Source organism: Dermacentor variabilis, chromosome 2 (genome assembly GCF_050947875.1).
Source record: "Dermacentor variabilis isolate Ectoservices chromosome 2, ASM5094787v1, whole genome shotgun sequence".
In the NCBI taxonomy this organism is placed as follows: Eukaryota; Metazoa; Arthropoda; class Arachnida; order Ixodida; family Ixodidae; genus Dermacentor; species Dermacentor variabilis.
The window spans coordinates 142,726,737-142,745,753 of NC_134569.1; the positions used below are offsets into that span (position 1 = coordinate 142,726,737).

General features: G+C 49.4%; 1 protein-coding gene across 3 annotated transcripts in view; it reads right to left on the reverse strand.

Annotated features, from left to right (window-relative positions):
• LOC142572796 (acetylcholinesterase-like) overlaps positions 1–19,017 on the reverse strand; it is a 184,953-nt gene that overhangs the window by 84,234 nt on the left and 81,702 nt on the right. For 2 of the 3 annotated variants that reach the window (XM_075682156.1, XM_075682155.1), the window contains exons 2-3: positions 8,313–9,108; positions 7,148–7,923 (exon numbers count right to left, since the gene is read on the reverse strand). In XM_075682156.1, the coding sequence (XP_075538271.1) occupies positions 7,148–7,923; positions 8,313–9,092 (1,556 nt within the window). In that variant the 5' untranslated portion in view covers positions 9,093–9,108. Of the gene's footprint in view, positions 1–7,147; positions 7,924–8,312; positions 9,109–9,882; positions 10,164–19,017 lie in introns of those variants that run through there. The other variant, XM_075682154.1, reaches the window with a different exon arrangement.

Consider the following 19,017-nt stretch of genomic DNA (forward strand, 5'->3'; position numbering starts at 1 on the left):
GGGGGGGGGGGGGATGCATCTGCGCTCACAATAGGCTCGCCGGATGCGCGTCCTAAGCGTATATACGCCGTCGTCCAGGGCTCGCGTCCTTATACCGGTAAACATTTATGAGTGATGGCGGCGATACGTAGCGCGCGGTGCCTGCTGTCCGCCGTGGCCATTCGTGATCGTTCGTTTCGTTGCTTGTGTCGCAACGTCCTTGTTGGAGTTCGGCGCAAAGGGCGAATGTGAATAGAGAACGGTCACTTAAACAGTAATCGGTGAATCCGTGGAATATACTCATCGATGTATATAGCGGGAAAGCTGAGCGTGGTAGCTTGTTTAGGAAAAAGTTTAGGAGCATATGCGGACTCGTATACAGCGAGAAATCTGAAGACATAAAACTGAAGATTGCGTTGGATGGCCCGCAAGCTGCCGGAGTTGTAGTGTTATGTATCCGTACAGACAATGCACTTATAATCTGGAACTGGCCGTCAGAGCACGTGTCAACGAATCGTGGTGTTGGACATGTCGTTAGGGAACGCGGCCGGCCAACGGCAAGCAGCGCGTGCTTCCAACTGTGGATTCCGCCTTTCTGTCCGTTTTCACAGACAAAAAAAATTATTACGTTAGAATTGTTCGTAAGAGCAATTTATAGCCATACCTGACGCTGCACGCATCAATAGCAGGGGCATATAGCCAACGGGAAAGACCACTCACTGACGAAAAGCTTCGTGAATTTGACTCCATGGTTCATAGTGCGCGCTGTCTTGTTTTCCTCTCTCGCGCTAAGCTTCCGAACAGTGACGCTCTGAAAGACGCCGGGGCTATACCGTTTAGCTTTGTGATGCTCACGGAGAGGCCGGTGTTCGGCCTGAGCAAGCGGAGGAAAGGGTCAAGCGAGGCTAGATACGCTTCCTTCTTTTATACTCGACAGTTTTCCTAGAACTCGCCCGCATAACCGTGAGAAGAGCAAGCACGGTGATGCGAACACTTGCGGTAGCGTATATATGGTGGTTCTCCAAACTTCACCCCATTAAAAGGAAACCTACCTGTGGCAGGTGGCACAATACCAACCCTTGAGTTTAATTACTTGATCACGTGGCCATAACTTGTAACCATAATACTTGAATGAATGAATGAATTTATTTCCATAAAAAAAATGTGCAAGTTTATGGAGGATATAAGGAAAAAAAAGTTGCAAAAGAGCAACTTGACTAGTCCTTAAACCTTCTCGTGACAGCAGCAGCAGAAACCAACACATGGCAAAAAAGGAGGGTAAGAGAGAAAGAACAAAACAAAACAAAAACAATAAACATTCTCATACAAGTGTTCATAGAGCAGATAGCAATAGAAAAAACACATAACTCAATAAAACGAAAGCCTACTTATACAGATATTAAAAGCTAATAGGCACCAAAGTAACGTATTAACTTGTTTTTACTGCAAGAAAAAACATCAATACCATCGTTCCTTAACTTCTTTAATAATTGCGGTAAAGTGTATGAAAGCTTTTGTTTCGCATAGCTGGTACGTGGGTATGGCACAAACCAATATTCCGGAAATCTTGTAGCATAATAGCATCTATTTCCTGTCAAGTTGGCTATAGACCTGGCGTGGTTAATGTTTTTCTGGCACTCCTTACCGTATGTTAACGCTAAGCGAAAATTGAAGAGATCAGGAGCTTTAAATATTTTTAGGTTTTTAAATAATCAATTAGTCGGAAAATCAAATGGTACTCTGTAAACAACACGAATAGGTCTTTTTTACAACTGATTAATTAACATACTTACAGAAGTTAACTTTTTAATTAATTGCTTCATGAAACATATTTCCATATGCGAATTGTAGCTAGTGAGTTCGCAAGGCACATACACTTTGAAAGAATTCTGAGGACGGCAGCAGCTTCGAGATATGCGGCGTCGAACGTTCGGTAAAATGCACTGCTGTTAGACTCTCTGTTGTTTTTTTTTAAGGAAAACGCCATTTTATGCATTGAAGCACGGAAGTAACAGGAACGCCAACGCATTTCGTTGAAACCATTGAAAATAAATGTCTCGAAATCCTTGCAGTTCTGAGAATTCGTTTCAAGTGGATACGCCTTTCGAACTCAAGGGCTAAAATTTGTAAAGTGTGTGCCGTAAAGTAGTTATCAAAAAGGATAATTAGTGCAATTATATTAATTATTTAATTACGCATCGAGTCGGCATCGCGCACGTTTCAAAAACCAATATAAACTGGAAACTGCGGAAGATGCGCGATAAATGATTAGCGCATCCGCGGCTCCCAACAGCGCTTTGCCACAGTCACGAAGCGTTCAATCCCCAGCGTTCCCCCCAAGAGCGTTTAAGCCCCAGCCTTCATAGCCGAGTATTTCTCAGCAAGGCGTTCAGTAACGAGCCTTCCCCATCAAGACGTTCTATCTCCAACCTTCCCCCAAAAGCGTTCAATGCCCAGCATTCTCCAACGAAGCGTTCAGTTCCCAGCCTTCCGCCCAAAAAGCGTTTAATCCCCAGCGTTCATACCGCAGTATTTTTTTAACGAAGCATTCAATCCCTAGCCTTCCCGATCACAACGTTCAATCTCCAACCTTCCCCCCAAAAGCGTTCAATGCCCAGTATTCCCCAACAAAGCGTTCAATCCCCAACGTCCCCCAACAAAGCGTTTAATCCCCCCTAACAAAGCGTTAAATCCCCAGCGCTCGTTACTCAGCGTTCCCCAGCAAAGTTTTCAATCCCCAGCGTTTTCAAACAAAGCGTTCGATCCCCAGCGTGCCATGCCCAGCGTTCCCCAACAAAGCGTTCAATCCCTATTGTTTCCCACCAAAGAGTTCAATGCTAAGCGTTTCCCAACAAAGCATTCAGTCCCGAGCGTTCCCTAACAAAGCGTTCAATCCCCTGCGGCCACCGGAAGGAATGTTTTGTCATTCATCCACGGTGAGGAGGTGTAGCATGACGAAGACACGACTTTGCGGAACGAACGGACAGCGCAGACCTTTTTGAGCTCCTATAGTGCTCCCACAAAGAAATAACTTCATTTATGGCATCGCAATAATAACACGTTACAACTATTTATTGTGGAATATTCGAATAAACATAATTTGTTTATCAGCCTTCGGGGAATTGCGTCTTCCGAGACACAATCACAAGTCGCTACCAAAGCAAGAACGTTATGCTATACTCATTATTGGTTAGACCCACGCTGCCATATGCGAGCGTATAGTATGTGGTTCCTGCACTAAAACTAACATATATAACCTTGAAAGAATGTAGACAAGAAATGTTAGATTGATATTCCCAAAATATTAAAAATTTTAGTTCCCCACCGTACTAACGAAAATTAAGAACATCCAACCACTTGCGCTTAGAAGAAAGAGAAAATACAGACATGGAATTCCCTTATAAGCCTATTTAATACTATCAATATATCGCTCGATCAATCTCCACGCACATGACACTTTGTACTAGACTCCCATGCCACCGCAGACGGGACGCGTTCACATGGTATTTTGGACGTACCGAACCCATACAAATTTACTTTTTTTCTCTTCCGTGCTATAACAGTATACGTAATTGTCTAACTGAACCCGGGTGCTAAGCTTGCGCGAATAATTTTCTATTCTATCATTGTACTTTCCTTTATTGTCTGGCTAGTTGCCATTATATGTATACGTTGATCTCCCTACTTCGACCACGTGTCCGCAGTGTTCAATAAGAAAAATAATCTGAGGACAAAGAAGACTGTACATACTTAATAACCATGTACGTAAACAAGATGCCAGTCTTTCGAGCGATGCTCAACTGCCTGTTGAGCAATGCACGCTTTATGGCTGACTAACCAACCGCGGATATGTTAGGCATAGTCCGCGTTTACGCGCAGAGGATTATCGTTTACGGCCGCTCTTCTCCCTATCAATTGTGCCGGATATAAACAAAGAAAGCGCGATCACGGGCGGCGCGGTCCCGATGAGCAGTCGGCGGCCTATATCGCTGACTTCTAACCGCTGACAAAAGCTCTTGCGTGCATCCGCTTCCAGGAAAGACGAGACGGGGAGGTCGTTGCACGGATTATGCGGCCGCTCCACAATAAACACACCCCGTCACTGATTTATCTAACCCCATGGGCCGCACATGGAGGCCATCTGGTTCACTTGTGGCGCGTTCGTGGCGGCTGTTCTCGCAAGCATCCAGAGGCTTAACTAGCGAAACGATCACTTTGTATGCACATTACAAATGCTTAGAAATGGTACGAACTCTGTTTTTATTGGCCGATATTGTAAGGGGGAGTTTTTCTTATTTTTTTTTTATACCTTGCGGAATTTTCAAAAATCACGTTTGCCGCATAGCGTACTTGTAATCCTAGAGCTGGATTGCTCGAAGCGGCGGACATTATGCTCGCACAGGAAATCGGGATGCATAATAGAATAAACAAAAAAAACACTATTAAAATGTTAGTTAACAACCGTACGGTACGTTTTGCAATTCGCGAAATGTAGCCGGTATGTTTGCGAGGCATGCCCTCTTGGAACTGCTTCTATAAAGATCACATGGGTTTCGAGATATCTGCGTCGTGAAACTTGCAGTAAAATCGCATTACAGTTCCACTTATTTTTTTTCAACAACCGCCGTTTTATGCTTTAAAGCACAAACGTAACTGGAACGCCCATGCATATTGTCGCACATTTTTGGGAACGAATATCTCGAAACTGGTGCCATCCTGAAAACTCGCTGCAAGTGGACACGCCTAGCTAACTCACCGGCTACAGTTCTCAAATTGCAAGATGTGCCATAAGTCAATTAAGAAGAAAGCTAATGAGCGAAATCTCGTTGATTAGTTGATAATGCTTTCGATTTCATGTATACGTATAGGCCACTCTTTCGAGCTATGTACAACTGCCTGTTCAGCAATTCATGCCTTACGACTCACTAATCAACCATGGATATGTTAAGCACAGTGCGCGTTTATGCGTGGAGGGTTATCTTTTACGGCCACTCTTTCCCCCATTAAAGGTCCTGGAAAATAAACAAAGAATGCACAGTCACGGGTGGCGCGGTCCTGAAAATTCGCTCCAAGTGGCTGCACCTTACTAACTCACCAGCTCATTCGTAAATTGCAATATGTGCCATAAGTCAATTAGCAAGAAAGCTAATGAGTGATTTTTCGTTAATTAGTTGATTACGCATTCGATGTCTCGTGAAAGCGATGTTCACCTCCTTGAGTAATCAAGCTCAACGACTAGAATTACGCCATCTACCATAGGGGATCTTTAAGAATTCTGTATGTTCTAAAGAATTAAAACACCCAGCACAATTGCCCGAAGTCCCTTCTGACGCACTTCTTTAACGTGCGAACTTCCTCGCGAATACAGTTTCACGGGAAGTATCAACAATGCTTTTTTAACACTTTTCAATCGTTTGTCATGAGCCTGTCGCATTCGCGAATTATTGCGTTAGAACGACCCTTTGGAGACTGTTCTTACCAACAGATTTTCAGTGTACGGACTATTGCGTGTTCGTGAGTGCGTTTATTGTTGAAGCATATATACGTTCCTAGCCCGGATTCTTCAGAACGATTGGTAGGCTTCATAAAATGCTGCTTTAGTATAGGGAGCATTCACGTCACTTCACTTGGGAGGAGGTGGGGAGGGTCACCATATTGTTGTCCTAAGTCCTATTCCCATCTTAAACAGGAAATTGAAATACCGCTTAGTTTTTTTTTCCCGCGTTCGATGTACAACAATAAGGTGGCCTCGCTCATATCAGTGCGTACCCTCTATAGTAAATAGAAAAGAGAAAGGCAGGGAGGTTAACCAGAAGGGGAAATCCGGTTTGCTACCCTATACACACGGGAACGGGGGAGGGGAAGATAGAAAGATAAGGAAGTGTAGAGAGAGTAAGTGTTCCCTAGTATAGTCTGCGCCTTGGCTAATATCTCGCTTATAGTGACAATTGTCAGGTGCAGAAGTGACAGCGAATACGGGCACTTACATTTGTGGCAGGGCGCGAGATGATAACGCAATGACGCCCCCCCCCTTTTTTTTTTTAGTGAAGCACTCCGTCAATACACTCCCAAGTGTATTACGCACGAGTGCGGTGAGCCGTGAGGAGTAGGAAGGAAGGAAGGAAGGAAGGAAGGAAGGAAGGAAGGAAGGAAAAAGTGGAGAAGGAAAGGCAGGGAGTTTAATCAGTTTAGCTTAACCGGTTTGCTACCCTACACATGGGAGCGGGATGGGGGAGATGAAAGATGGAGAAGGGAGAGAGAGAGAGTACACGTGGAGTAATGGGATGCGAAGCTGAGGCGGCGCAGTGCTACGATTTTCTTGCAGCGCTTCCTTCTTTATTTCTTTCGTTTTCGGAGCGTTGTCACCAGGTTTTGCCGGTCGTTGACGCTTGGTAATTCACGTCGGAATTCACATTCGCGCGCTGTGAAAAGTTTCAGGTTCTGTACACGCAGCATATTCCTTACCTCAGTGGGTTTGCGTGCAAATACGATCGGCGAATCGATACTTGCAAACTATGCGGTTGTTTTTGTCAAGGACGACGATTACTTCCAACTAATTCTGAGAGTACCGCGGTAGTAGATTGTTTGCACATATGCTACACTGGCCAGTATTGCACAGCGACCGCCACAAAGTGCGAAAAGAGACACATTACGCGTGCGGCGATGCATGATCGCTCAAGTATGCTGCTCTGTGGAACCCACCTCTTTATAAACAGAAACTAACAGACGCGTTCATTAGTGGAACATTTACAACCTCTTTCCATTTGAAGCATAACTCGTTTGCCATTGCGAGAAACGGGAAGCGCGCCCAACTAGGAAGGGATTAAGCAAAAGGCTGGCATGAAATATCGTCTGCATGTACGGCAAGAATGTGCTCTTCGTCAGATGTATACGGGCTACGTTGCCTGAGCTTCATGCTTACTACAGGCTGCTTAAAAGAGTTCCCGTGGCGTGCAAAGGAGTTTCAACGTACGCCCTGCTTAATGAAAATAACTCTCGTAGAATTACTATCCAGAGGCCTGGAGTTTCGTGAGCACCGTGGGAACCGCAGCACCCGGACGAACGACTCAAGTGGTGAAGGCACGTGAATAGCCCGAATACTTTTGACAAAGACTGTGCGTAACGAGAAACAAGGAAGGTGAGAAGTGGATGTTCGCGGGGCACTCACCCTGTCTTTGCGAAGTTGGCCCAGTAGCGCATCATGCGTCGGCTGAGCGCTTGCTCGTCCGCCCGGTAGCCGAGCGACTTGTTGAGCGGCTCGCCGAACAGGAAGGCGATCTCCTCGCCGTGTATGACGCCCATCCACTGCGGCCAGGCGCTCACCGACGACCGGTGCGTGAAGTAGTAGGCGTACACCTGCGAGCCCGCGAGCGCATACTGGTGCGCCCACTCCACCACCGAGCACGTGAAGTGGTAGTCGCCCACTATCTTGTCCACGGCGTCCCGGTTCTTGATCGGGTCCTCCGGGTTCAGCCAGTCCGTGTATTGAAACACAATCGCCTGCTGCGCGAGCTCTCCCACCAGCGGGTTCAGCTCGCGCACGGCGCGCACAAAGTCCTCGCGGCCCAGGTAGACCGACTCGTCGCGTCGGAACAGCTCGGTCAGGTAGTAGATGAGGAAGTAGGTGCCCTCGTCGCGGTTCGAGCCCAGCAGCAGGTTGGTCTTCTTGAAGTTGCGCGCCGCCAGCGACTCCTGCGGAGACTCGTCGAGGAAGGCGCCGTCCACGATGGGCACGAAAGGGAACTCGACCACGCCGAAGTTGCCAGTCTCGCTGTTCACGATCATCTCGGGGTCCTGCTCGCGCAGGCACGCCAGCATGGCTTCCAGGTGGCGCTCGTCGTGCGGGCAGTGCAGCGTCTCGGCCAGCCGGAGAGCCGACTGCAGCGCCGTGTGGCGGTCGTGCACCCCCCACGGGGCGATGGCCGTGCCACTTTGGAGGATCGCCTGCGCAGGAAGCAGCGAAGCTCGCACAGACACCGATCGGTGCGACACCGCATCGAGACTGCATTCTCCGTATCAACGCGTTTTCACACGGCCACAGGCGCCGACTCGAATGAATTGCATTTAACTTGACGATTAGTGTTTTCTACATTTAGAATTAAGGACGCCTGGCAGAGTAATCATCAAAACATTGGCTGTTCAGTGAGCAAGTGCTAGCAGTTCATCTCGCACTGAAGTACACGGCTTCAACTTGTCAGAGCCGTCGTTCTGGCAGATGACATGACATCTTCGCGTCATTAGCGCTAAGACATAAGCGTCTTTAGTCAAGAACTGTTCTTCACCGACCCAAAAGGCGGCCGCAAGCAAGCAAGCAAGTCCTTCCGCGTACTTACCTGCGAGAAGAGGTCCCTGGAGAGCGGCGAGAGCAGGTGCATGCTGGCGCTGACGGCGCCGGCGCTCTCGCCGAACAGGGTGACGTTGCGCGGGTTGCCGCCGAACGCGGCGATGTTCTCCTGCACCCACTGCAGCGCCATGAGCTGGTCGAACAGGCCCGCGTTGCCCGGCACCTCCGGGTGGTCGAGGCAGAGGAAGCCCAGCGAGGCGACGCGGTAGTTCATGGACACGAGCACCACGCGCTCCTCGGCCACCAGCGTGCGACCGTCGTACACGTCCAGCGTCGAGGTGCCGCTGTAGAAGCCGCCCCCGTAGATCCACACCAGCACGGCGGCCGGGTGGCTGGCGTTGGGCCGGGGCCGGGGCACCCACACGTTCAGCGTCAGGCAGTCCTCGCTCATGTTGGTGTTGGCGTTCCACATGAGGCTGCCGCGAAAGTCGCCGAAGAAGGTGTCCACCGTCTGGAAGCACGACTTGGGCTTGACGGTGGCGTCCAGGACGCCCTTCCACGGGTCGTTGGGCTTTGGGTGCCGGAACCGGTAGCGGCCCACGGGCGGCTTGGCGTACGGTATGCCGTAGAACACGTCGACCGGCTTGCCCGTGGGCGCCTCGGTGGCCAGTCCGCGGACGGGGCCCTTGGCCGTGTGCACCAGCAGCGGGTCGGGCCGGTGGTGCTGTTGCTGTTGGTGCTGGTGGCCCTTGCGCGCCGCGACCGGCCGCACGGGCACCCCGGCCACGAGCAGCAGCAGCATCGCCAGTGACGTCGGGGCACACACCATGGCGCCTGCTGCCAGCCTGCGAGCGGGCGCCACGTGCAGTGTATAGGCACCTAGTGGCGCACGGTCGTCCCGCACTAAAAAGCACGGCCGCGAAAAGCAGCAATGTTCTCAGTTGCACTACAAAGAGTTGGAGGGGCTCACACAAGGTCCACTCACTTGCTTCCGGCACTGTATGTGGTTGGCTATTTGGTTAAGATGTTTGCTATAGGCGGTGTCAGCCTCGCGGTCCGGGCCAGCAATTGATCCATCTGTTTGTCACTTTCACTGTTCACGAAGCTGCTGCCAAATGTCTATGAAACCGGTGCTGCGTAGATATGAATTCTCCATATATCATAAAGCGAATTGCGTTCACTTTGCGAGAAAAATGGCTCTAGGAAAGGAAGGGGCGAAAACGGGCACTGTGCCATCGAGTCCCCATTTGTTCCCTGTTATTCTGCGCTATAAAGGCCACTACATTATCTTCGAAACACACAAACAAACAAACAAACAAAACCGGTTCGTCCATCACTATTATCCACGGAGTGTTTCACCAGCAAGTGATTGATAAAAATAAAGAAAAAAGCCACGAACGCGAGCGATTCCACCAACAACGTGTACAAATACCAAGTGTACCTCCGGCGTTTCGCAGCAATACCAGCTTTTCGAAAAAGAAAAGAAAAAAGAAAGCAATGTCCTAACCGCACTTGTAACTTATCTCCAAGTTACGAGGATAACCAACAGTTGCAAAGCAGTGAAGCGTAATCGAAACAGCGTGTACCTGATCAGGTCGCGAGGACGTCGATGCGCTCACCTTTTAAGAGAGCTTCCCATCACAGAAAGTCCATAGCGTAACCACGTGCGCCACGGCAACGGAACGCCGCGTGACGGCCGCTCTCACCACATACACACGCGAGGCCTTCCGGAAGCCCCTCTTCGCTCGCTCGCCAAAGATTACGCTCGATTCGGAGCTGCGCGGTTTCCCTTCGAGACGTCGTCGTCGTACGCTCTCCCTCGCCACCCGTGCGCGGTCGCAGACGCCACTAGCCACGCGATTCCTCGCCCGCGGGCGAAAAGAGAAAGTGCGCTGCAGGAGAGCGATCGCGATCGCCCGCTGTCACGACGACGCGCGTCGCGGGGTTGGCCCAAACAACGAACGCGACGACGGCGGTCGGGCCCCCGTCTCCCCCCTCGCCCGCCGCTGGCGCGGCCACGCTTCTATGGAAGCCGCCGCAGAGGCGAGGCGCACGGCGCCCACTCATGAGTTTGAATTGGACACTTCCGCGTCATGGACGCCGCGCGCGCGTAGCTCTGACACATGGCGTGCGAAGCGGACAGAAAACAGCGGCTTGCGGTCGGTATAGAACTTTCTATTCTTCTGCAGCCGACGTAGCAGTACCCCTCCCCCTCGATGACGCTTCGAGCACAATGGAAGATGTTGATCTTCGAGAGTTATTTCTCGGCATATTACGAGGAAGGGCCTGTACGGACGCTTTGTTCGTCGCCGTACGCGGTGATTGAGCGAGAGAACAAGTAGCCTTCAAGTCTATGTCGAGACTATGACTTCATCGCGATGACCTCGAGTAAACTTATTTTTTTCCGCGCTTACGGTGGTTCGGAAATCGAAGCAGCGTGTTCACATTATTCGCCTCAAAAAAGTATCACAGCCAGTGCGCGTTGTTGCACTGGCACACGTCAAGCCTCTGGTCGGGACGCGTTCAATGCGAAGTACGTGCAAAACGTTTTCTTTCTTTTTTTTCGCTTAAGATTCATAGAAACACGCAGAGCCAATGCTTCTGACTGCCGTGAGCTTTCGACCGCCAGACGTGTTTCACTTGCTCTAGGTCTTGCTAACGTCGTTCGCATGGCGGCTTCTAACTTTTAAAGAACGCTGTACATACGTTATCCGTTGCATACTACGTTGGAATGCACTGAGTCAGACCTCCTCCCAGCCCTCGTCACTGTTTCAATCGAATTCAAACAGAGATGTAGGTCGGGTGGAGGCCGGGCCACATCAGTCGACTATGGCTGTGCACACTTTCAAGCAAACATTAGCACAAGTCAGCTTGGAGCTGCAACCGTTTTTCAGCGCTCGTGGAAGTATAGTGGAGCCATGATAAAGTTTCACTTGCCCAGCTTAAAAACAAACTCGTGACTTTTTCTGTGCAATACTCTTGTTCACGAATATGAATTTCAAATTCCTGCTGCCTCAAAAATGGCGGTTGATTGCATAATGGATGTACCTGCGCGCGCGCGTGTGAAGGAGGGTGGGTGGGTGTGCACATGTTCGCGCTTGCCGACAAGTACCTCAACATCTTAAAAGTGTGATTTCCCTGAGCACGAAGTGAAGATGTAGGAGCAAAAATACGAAAAAGTGTGGATAGCTTCACCCAAAGAAACGTCGGACAGTCTATACATGAAGCGCCTGCATCGTTTTTCGCTGATCTTATTCGCTTAGTGGAAACAGTGCTCTCCGTACATTTGAAGAAGTTCTCGACAGTCCTCTAAGGGCAGCACACGGTGGCATCAACAAAGCTGATCCTTCCGCGTGAGTAATGCGCAAGGAGGAAATATCCTCGCGATGGTACGTCCCAAAGTTTAATGTTCAACGCTTGATGTTCACCCAATCGAATTCGTCGCAAGAGCCGATCGCCGAGTGTTACTTTGGCGTTGGCTTGTGCTAAATAATCGTGAATGAAGGACAAGTTAGCATAGATATTTTAGTAACCGTTCTATGGCCAGTTTCACCGCGTCAACGACTCATACACACTCCTTCGCGCGGCTTCCATTCTTGTTCACCTCTTTCCTGCTCGTGTTTGTGTTTACAATGTGCCGTTCCTCCCTGTCTGTCTCTCGCTCTCTATATTCTTTTATATTTCCATCTTTCCCGTTCCAGTGTAGAGTAGCAAACCAAATCTTCCGCTATTGCTAACCCCCTCCCCCTTTTCTTTTTCCTTGCTTTCACTTCTCTCTCCTGTACCTGTCGATGTACGTGTACGTGTCTCTCCTGCCTGTGTACTATTGCAGCGAACGATTGCTGTAAGAGTACGATCCGAGGTAAAGCGCACTTTTCAAGAACCAAATAAGCGTTATCTAAGTTCAGATAAATGCCTCACAGAGTTCACGGATAGCTCCTAATGTGTCCTTATTGATTTACAAAATTGACAACAACTCCGTGGCGTGTGGCTCGGCATAGAGTTTTTCAAACGCATACCGCAGACACGATAACAAAGGTTACCGAGCTATAACGTTGCCCATGACTGGCAGGTCTTTTGCGTGTATACTGAGGCGACCTTCAGTTCTGTCTTGTGAAACCAGAACGTCGTTAATTGATTACTTCATTAATTATTAATGCGGTCAAATGCGGAGCGAAAGGCTCGTCTCAGCTTGTCGGTCTCAGGCTAAATTTCGACGACCGTTTGTTCTTTAACCTGGCCTCGAAGCGCGCGTGCGCACGATCGTTTTCTTGCATTGCTGCTACACCGAAATGCGACCGCCGCGGTACGAATCGAACCCTCAAACTCGACCTTAGCAGAACGCTGCAACCACGGTACCGTCGCGGCGGGCAAGGTTTACGAACTGTAAGCGGCGCAACGAAAAAAAAAAAATAATTAGAACGCGATGGCTATGTTGTGTTGTACGTGGGAGCCGTCGTATAAAGGGTGTCCCAACTATCGCGCACCAAGACTTAAATATATGCAAATGCTACGTGCGCAAAACCCCGCGAATACACGCAAGGTGCGTCGAGCGGCCAGTCGCACTGCAATTTTATGTGTATTCGAGGGCTTCTTTCATGCTCGGAAGAAAACACTTTTATGTAGCACGTATTGAGCAACAGGAAGGTGTATCGGGAGTTTGTCACGCTACTCTACAATTTTCTCATTAACGCTTTTCATATAATTATTACAAGATAACTCTATTAATTAATTAAGACTACTTATGCAATTAGGTGGAATGAAAAGAATAACCTGGGTATCTCCAAGCGACGGCAAACAACATTACGTTGGTTCTGTCGCGCTGCGTGGCATTTGCAATATTTTTAGATCTCGGTGCACGATAGCTGGGATAGCTGGATAGCTGTACACACATATACGTGCACGGTGTAGCTGAGCTCGCTTGCCAGCGGTTTCGGCATCCCTTCCGCGTCTCGCCGTCTGGCGAAGGTATGCACTATACAGTATGCGTGCTGTCTCTTGGGTGACGCAAAACTCGCCGCCGGAAGCGCGCCCTTTCGCGTCGATCGTTTCCGGCTCGACGGCGCGCTCGTCGGCGAAAAATGTGGAACGCGCGGGCCGAACCCCGGGCGCGCTGCTGCCGCGGGAATCGCACGCGTGTGGGCGCCTTCGATTTCTGCCACGATTCGCAGTGCGTGTGTAGACCCCGCGCATTTCGTTTGTTATTCCGCCGAAAATGCCGCGGAACAGCCTCTGTCACGTCGTGCCGCAATATATATATATATATATATATATATATATATATATATATATATGTACAGCCGTGCTGCTGTCGTTTCCCCGTATGTATCTATACACACTTTTCGTCTTTCTACGCGCGTAACAGTCCGCGGCGATGACAGTGCATACGTTCACGATGCTTGAAGGGCCGATATGTGGACCGCGATCGAGGGACATGTCGGAAGTTTTTTCGGCAGCCTGTGCCTTCGTTTCTTTCTGTACCTTCCCTCCCCCCCAACCCCTTGCTTTTTCTTCTCGTATTCTTTTTTTTTCTTTTCTTTTTGTCGTTTCGGCCATTGTTGGGTGACCTGGTCGTCGCGGCGGGGGACCTACACAACGGCGGGCGTCTGTCCGACCGGCAATCAGGCTGATTGCTTCCTTCGATTCCGCGCACGTTATACTTCGCGAGGCCTTCCGCGGCCACGCCCATGCAGGCTCCGTCTCCGCGCACTCAAGACTACATACGCAAGACTCGGGTGCGTGCTGGGAAGCCGCACATCCCGCGGAAAGCGGCCGGAAAGGTAGCGGTTGGTCGGTCGTCGCGTACGCGCAGTGGGAGCGTTTGCGCGCGGCTGAAAGTTGAACACGCGGAGAGCGTGATGTACCGGAAAAAACGAGCCAGATTAACCGAGGTTAGGCCGATTATAAACTCAACCTTCGCGTGTCTCGTTCTCGACGCGTGCATCTTGCGAAATTGTCCCAGTCGTCCGTCGCGCGTTTCTTCCTTGTTTTTTTTTCTTTAAGTACTCCGTGCTATGGGAAAGAAAGCCTTACAGCACACGTTGTAAATCTCGTATTCAGTATAACGCCACCATGCGAAATTTAGAAAAGAAATTGGCAGTGGCTTACCTCGGCTATGCCAGGATATACGTAGCGAAAGCTAAGGCATAGCATGGTTGGTTAGCCTTGGTTAATCTTGATTGCAAGTCCAGGTTAGTCTGGTTGTCTCGCTATGTTGCGCCGTTTAGGCAGTTGTTCGGCGCGCTGTTCGTCTATGTCCTGGGCGATTCGTTTCCTCTTCATCTCGTTCCGATGTCGATTCCAGGCCTCCTCCTGCTTATCATAATTGTCGCCGTCCATACTGCCGTCTCAACTGTGGTTGCGGCGCACGCGAGCTCTCCTTTTCAATCCTCCGGCATGTTATCAGGCATGAGACGCAGCTGGCGAAGCGAGCGGAGGCGAACGCAACGACGAGGAACGCGGAGTGACGTCATGTGCCTCCTCGTAGCACGGCCACGGCGAAATCGCAAGTTCGCGGCCAGTAAAGCTTTCGCTTTAAAAGAGAGAAGTGAAGCCTGGGAAAGCGTGTACGACGAAAAGGCGAGGACGCGCCGTTTAGCGGGTAGAAATTTATTAAGAGAACGCTCGCGAGACGTTACGCTGCAGCGGTAGCACGTTGCTCGGTGCTTTATGAGCGAGCAGTGGAACAGCTTAAGGGTGCATGGCGGGAGACGATACTGCTGCGGAATGCTGTCGGACCTGCGCATGCGCGCTGCTGGAACCCCCACCGCAGCCAGGGGTACATCTCGTGAGCCGGCGCCGCCCCTGTATGCCACGTTGTTTATATGTTCTTCAGTGCATTTGGCACGTTTGACTGTGTGATCGCATGTTCCTGAGTTTGCGTCAACATTACTAAACTTTATTTTGTTTCGCGCGCACAGCGCTTTTTTTTTCTGCACGTGAGGGGGTTTGCTTACGCGAAGCAAACCGCTTTGGCGTATACGTCGGATCGCGGTTTGTATTTAGCGCAACTGGTAGCACAAATTGCCAAATAAAATTGTTATCTCAGCCTCGTTGTATCTCTTTCAATTATCCAACGTTGAAAACCTCGCAAAGCCACCTAAAAAGCGTGGAAAGTTAGCGTGACGAAGTCGATAAGGGGCCATTTCATTTTAGCGCAGAAAGGCTGCTATTGGCTAACAGATCCTGCTGACTAACAAAAAAAAATGCATGTTACTTAGAAGTTCACGGATGAGGCTGTTAATAAAGGACAATCGCGAGCGCCTTGTGAAGTCGATGCCTTAATGTCCGTCGTGGAACATACTTTGGGCGCATTTCCGGCGTGGCCGTTGCCTAAGTTGTCATCGAGACTACGAAAGAAAGGCCCAAATTAACAACTTCACTCCCCATAGACAGAGAGAGAGAAAGCCACTTTCCACGTGGCTGTAGCTAACTCTGTACGCTTGTACAAGCTTCGAATGCGCACGATCCCGTCGTAGCGGGCAGTGCGCGCCCGTTTGCGTTCACGCTCGCTTCTTATACATATATATCGCCGCTGCGTAATACGGAGGCCCGATTCCCAAGTGGCCATTTGACAGAGTGCCAGCTCACCGTGGCCCGAACGAACGACCAGGTGTATGGGCAGCGGCGGAAGGAACGGCGGTCCGACAGCCACGTATACGTGACGCGCACACGCGAATGCGGGCCAGGCCGCGGCGGGGGAGGTCCAGTTATCGGCTGACCCCGGGGTCGTTCGCATACGTCGTATCTCTATACGAGACTCTGGGGAGCCACGCGAGCCGAGGTATAAGGAGAGCCCGGCGCTAATTACTGACTCCGCAGTGCAGCTGAACAGACGGTCTGCGGGAAACGCGACCCCGTCGCCTCGGCGGTGTCGAGCCACGGCACGTACAGCGAGCATACACGGTAAAAGCCGCGGGCTGCGGTGCTGCGGCGCATCGTAATTTCAGGCGGCGCATTGCGACAGTGAGACGAAGATAATGAGAAAGAAAAACAAGACTCTCATAAGAAAAAGTGGGAAAATGTATAGCGCTGCTCCGCAAGGACGCAGGGGTTTGGTGCAACATTGCAAGGTCGCCGGGGAGAACACGTGCAATGCATGCCGCGTCAAGTACAGACGCACGGTATACACTGTGAAATAATTTACGCCCTTCAAAAATGAATAAAGGTGTAAATCAATGTATGATTCACACCTTACGTCTTTTTGAGGGGGTAAGGGTGTAGAGTTATAGACAGGTTTACACTCTCATTCACTTTTCAAGGTGCAAACTATATTACGTGAGTGCATGAGGCGTCTTCGAAAAGCTAATAATAATAATATTTGGGGTTTTACGTGCCAAAACCACTTTCTGATTATGAGGCACGCCGTAGTGGAGGACTCCGGAAATTTTGACCACCTGGGGTTCTTTAACGTGCACCTAAATATAAGCACACGGGTGTTTTCGCATTTCGCCCCCATCGAAATGCGGCCGCCGTGGCCGGGATTCGATCCCGCGACCTCGTGCTCAGCAGCCCAACACCATAGCCACTGAGCAACCACGGCGGGTCTTCGAAAAGCTGGCAGCGTAACTGCGGTGCGCACTTTTCCGTGAGCATCACGCACCAGCAAGCCCGGAGACACCTTCTGTTACAAGCTTACTCGTACGGCACAAATGATTCTAGGAAAATTTCGTTGCGGTTCTTTTTTTTGAACAGAATTTACGTAGCATTCGATAGACTTTCTGGTGAAGCATACAAATGATTGTGATGCATTATTTTCTTTTTGCAGAGGACGGGGCTACCCGTTGCCGTTTTTGTGGGAATGTAGCGCATGTGTGGAGTTCCGAGTACATCCAGCTGGTGAGGCGCATTTCAGAAACAACGTATTTAAAAAAAAAAACGTGAAGGAAAACGTTTGTTGTTAGACCATAAGATAATTTAATTCCATGTACCCGCCGCAATTTGAGATACCCGCGGAGTTGGAAGACGACGAAGCTGAGACTGTACAAAACCTCGTTGGCATCGTATCAACGCGAACTGTAAGCAATATGCTGAAGCACCGTTCGTTGAATTCTTACTTATTATTATCAACTCTGAACGCCTGCATTTTTGAAACTGTGCGACAAAGCGTGATAAATAATTCATGCGTAAGGCTGAGTCAATTACTTTTAAAGAAAGTAGCGTATTAAACTCTAAAAGAATTATATTATGGGGTTTTACGTGCCAAAACCACTTTCTGATTATGAGGCACGCCGCAGTGGAGGGCTCCGGAAATTTCGACCACCTGGGGTTCTTTAACGTGCACCTAAATCTAAGTACACGGGTGTTTTCGCATTTCGCCCCCATCGAAATGCGGCCGCCATGGCCGGGATTCGATCCCGCGACCTTGTGCTAGCGTATTAAACTCTTAAAAAATGCTGACAAGAACGGGTGAGCGAACATTTGTTGCGGAGTGTTTTGGGTCAATATTCATAAAACTTCTTTTACAAAAAGACCATTTCCTCATGGTCTCGCGTTGAACCGATTGCCACTCACTATAGCATTTGGTGCACTAAGGAGACGATTGCTGTCGCTACGGTTAATCGACACTTAGGTAAGACAAGTTTCATGCATGCGGTCCTTGATATATGAACAGAGTCTCGCGTACTGGGTTATCGCGCGGGGTAACACACTTCGTTGGCCCTTCCGAGCCTGTAATTCGCGTTACAGACTTGACGTGCGATCTATCTGCACATCACTATCTGTCAGTGGAATCCATTTGCTGCCGCACTTGAAAGGGCGGTATAGTTTGCTGTAGCAAACATTGGATGTTGCTACATTGGATTGAAACATTGGATATAAAGGTTCTCATAAAACAATCACCTCTACTCAGATTTCTCGCAGTGTTCTTTCTGTATCACTAATTTATATTTTGTTGAGTATAATTACTGAGGCGTTGTGTTTTATATGAGGAACTTCGTTCTCCCAAGCATAGCTACTCCGACACATGACTTTGCTTAGATTATCATTCGTTTTTAATTTAGTGACGTTTGTACCACCGTTGCGATTAGTTAGGCGTTTAATTATTGCATCAGGTAGTATCGTGATGTCGCACACTGGGACAACAAACGCTACCCAATTAATTATCCCCACCGCAACAAATAAGAATTCTGGCGCTCTTAGTTACCGCAATTTGATTGCGCAAAAACCTGCACTGACATAAGCTACATCATGTCTGCGTTTCGCATGCATACATACGTATCCTCTGGAGGTGATAAAGAGAGAGAGATTGGTTGAGAGAAGGAGAAGGAAAGCCTTCTGACAGCACCGTAAGTGTCTAGCTCGCAACTGACACCTGAACATCGGTCAGCAGTGCGTGGAAGGCGGAGAATGGACGAAAGGATAACAGATGTGCCAAAGTTGAAGCTTCACACGTATGCAGGCTATACCCCGTATTCAGAAATGCATGTTAACTTGAAGCCCATGCTTGACTTGATATAAAAAATGACGCCTCGCGCGAACGTGCTCAAGACGCTCGTTGCGTCTCCTTTGGTGCGTCCACGACAGGCGTCCTTTAAATCAAGTCAAGCTTGGGCTTCAAGTTAAGACGCATTTCTGAATACGGGGGTAAGGGTACAAATGCATTCTCACCAGCAGGCCAACAGCGTGGCCGACAACAAATAGATTTCCAACTGCACCAGCGTAAAACGTTGAGCGCGAATCTTTAGCGAGAAGAGCGTCAAGTAATCGTTTCTTTTTCACATTATAATAAGAAACCTAAGGGGGCGTGGCAGTGG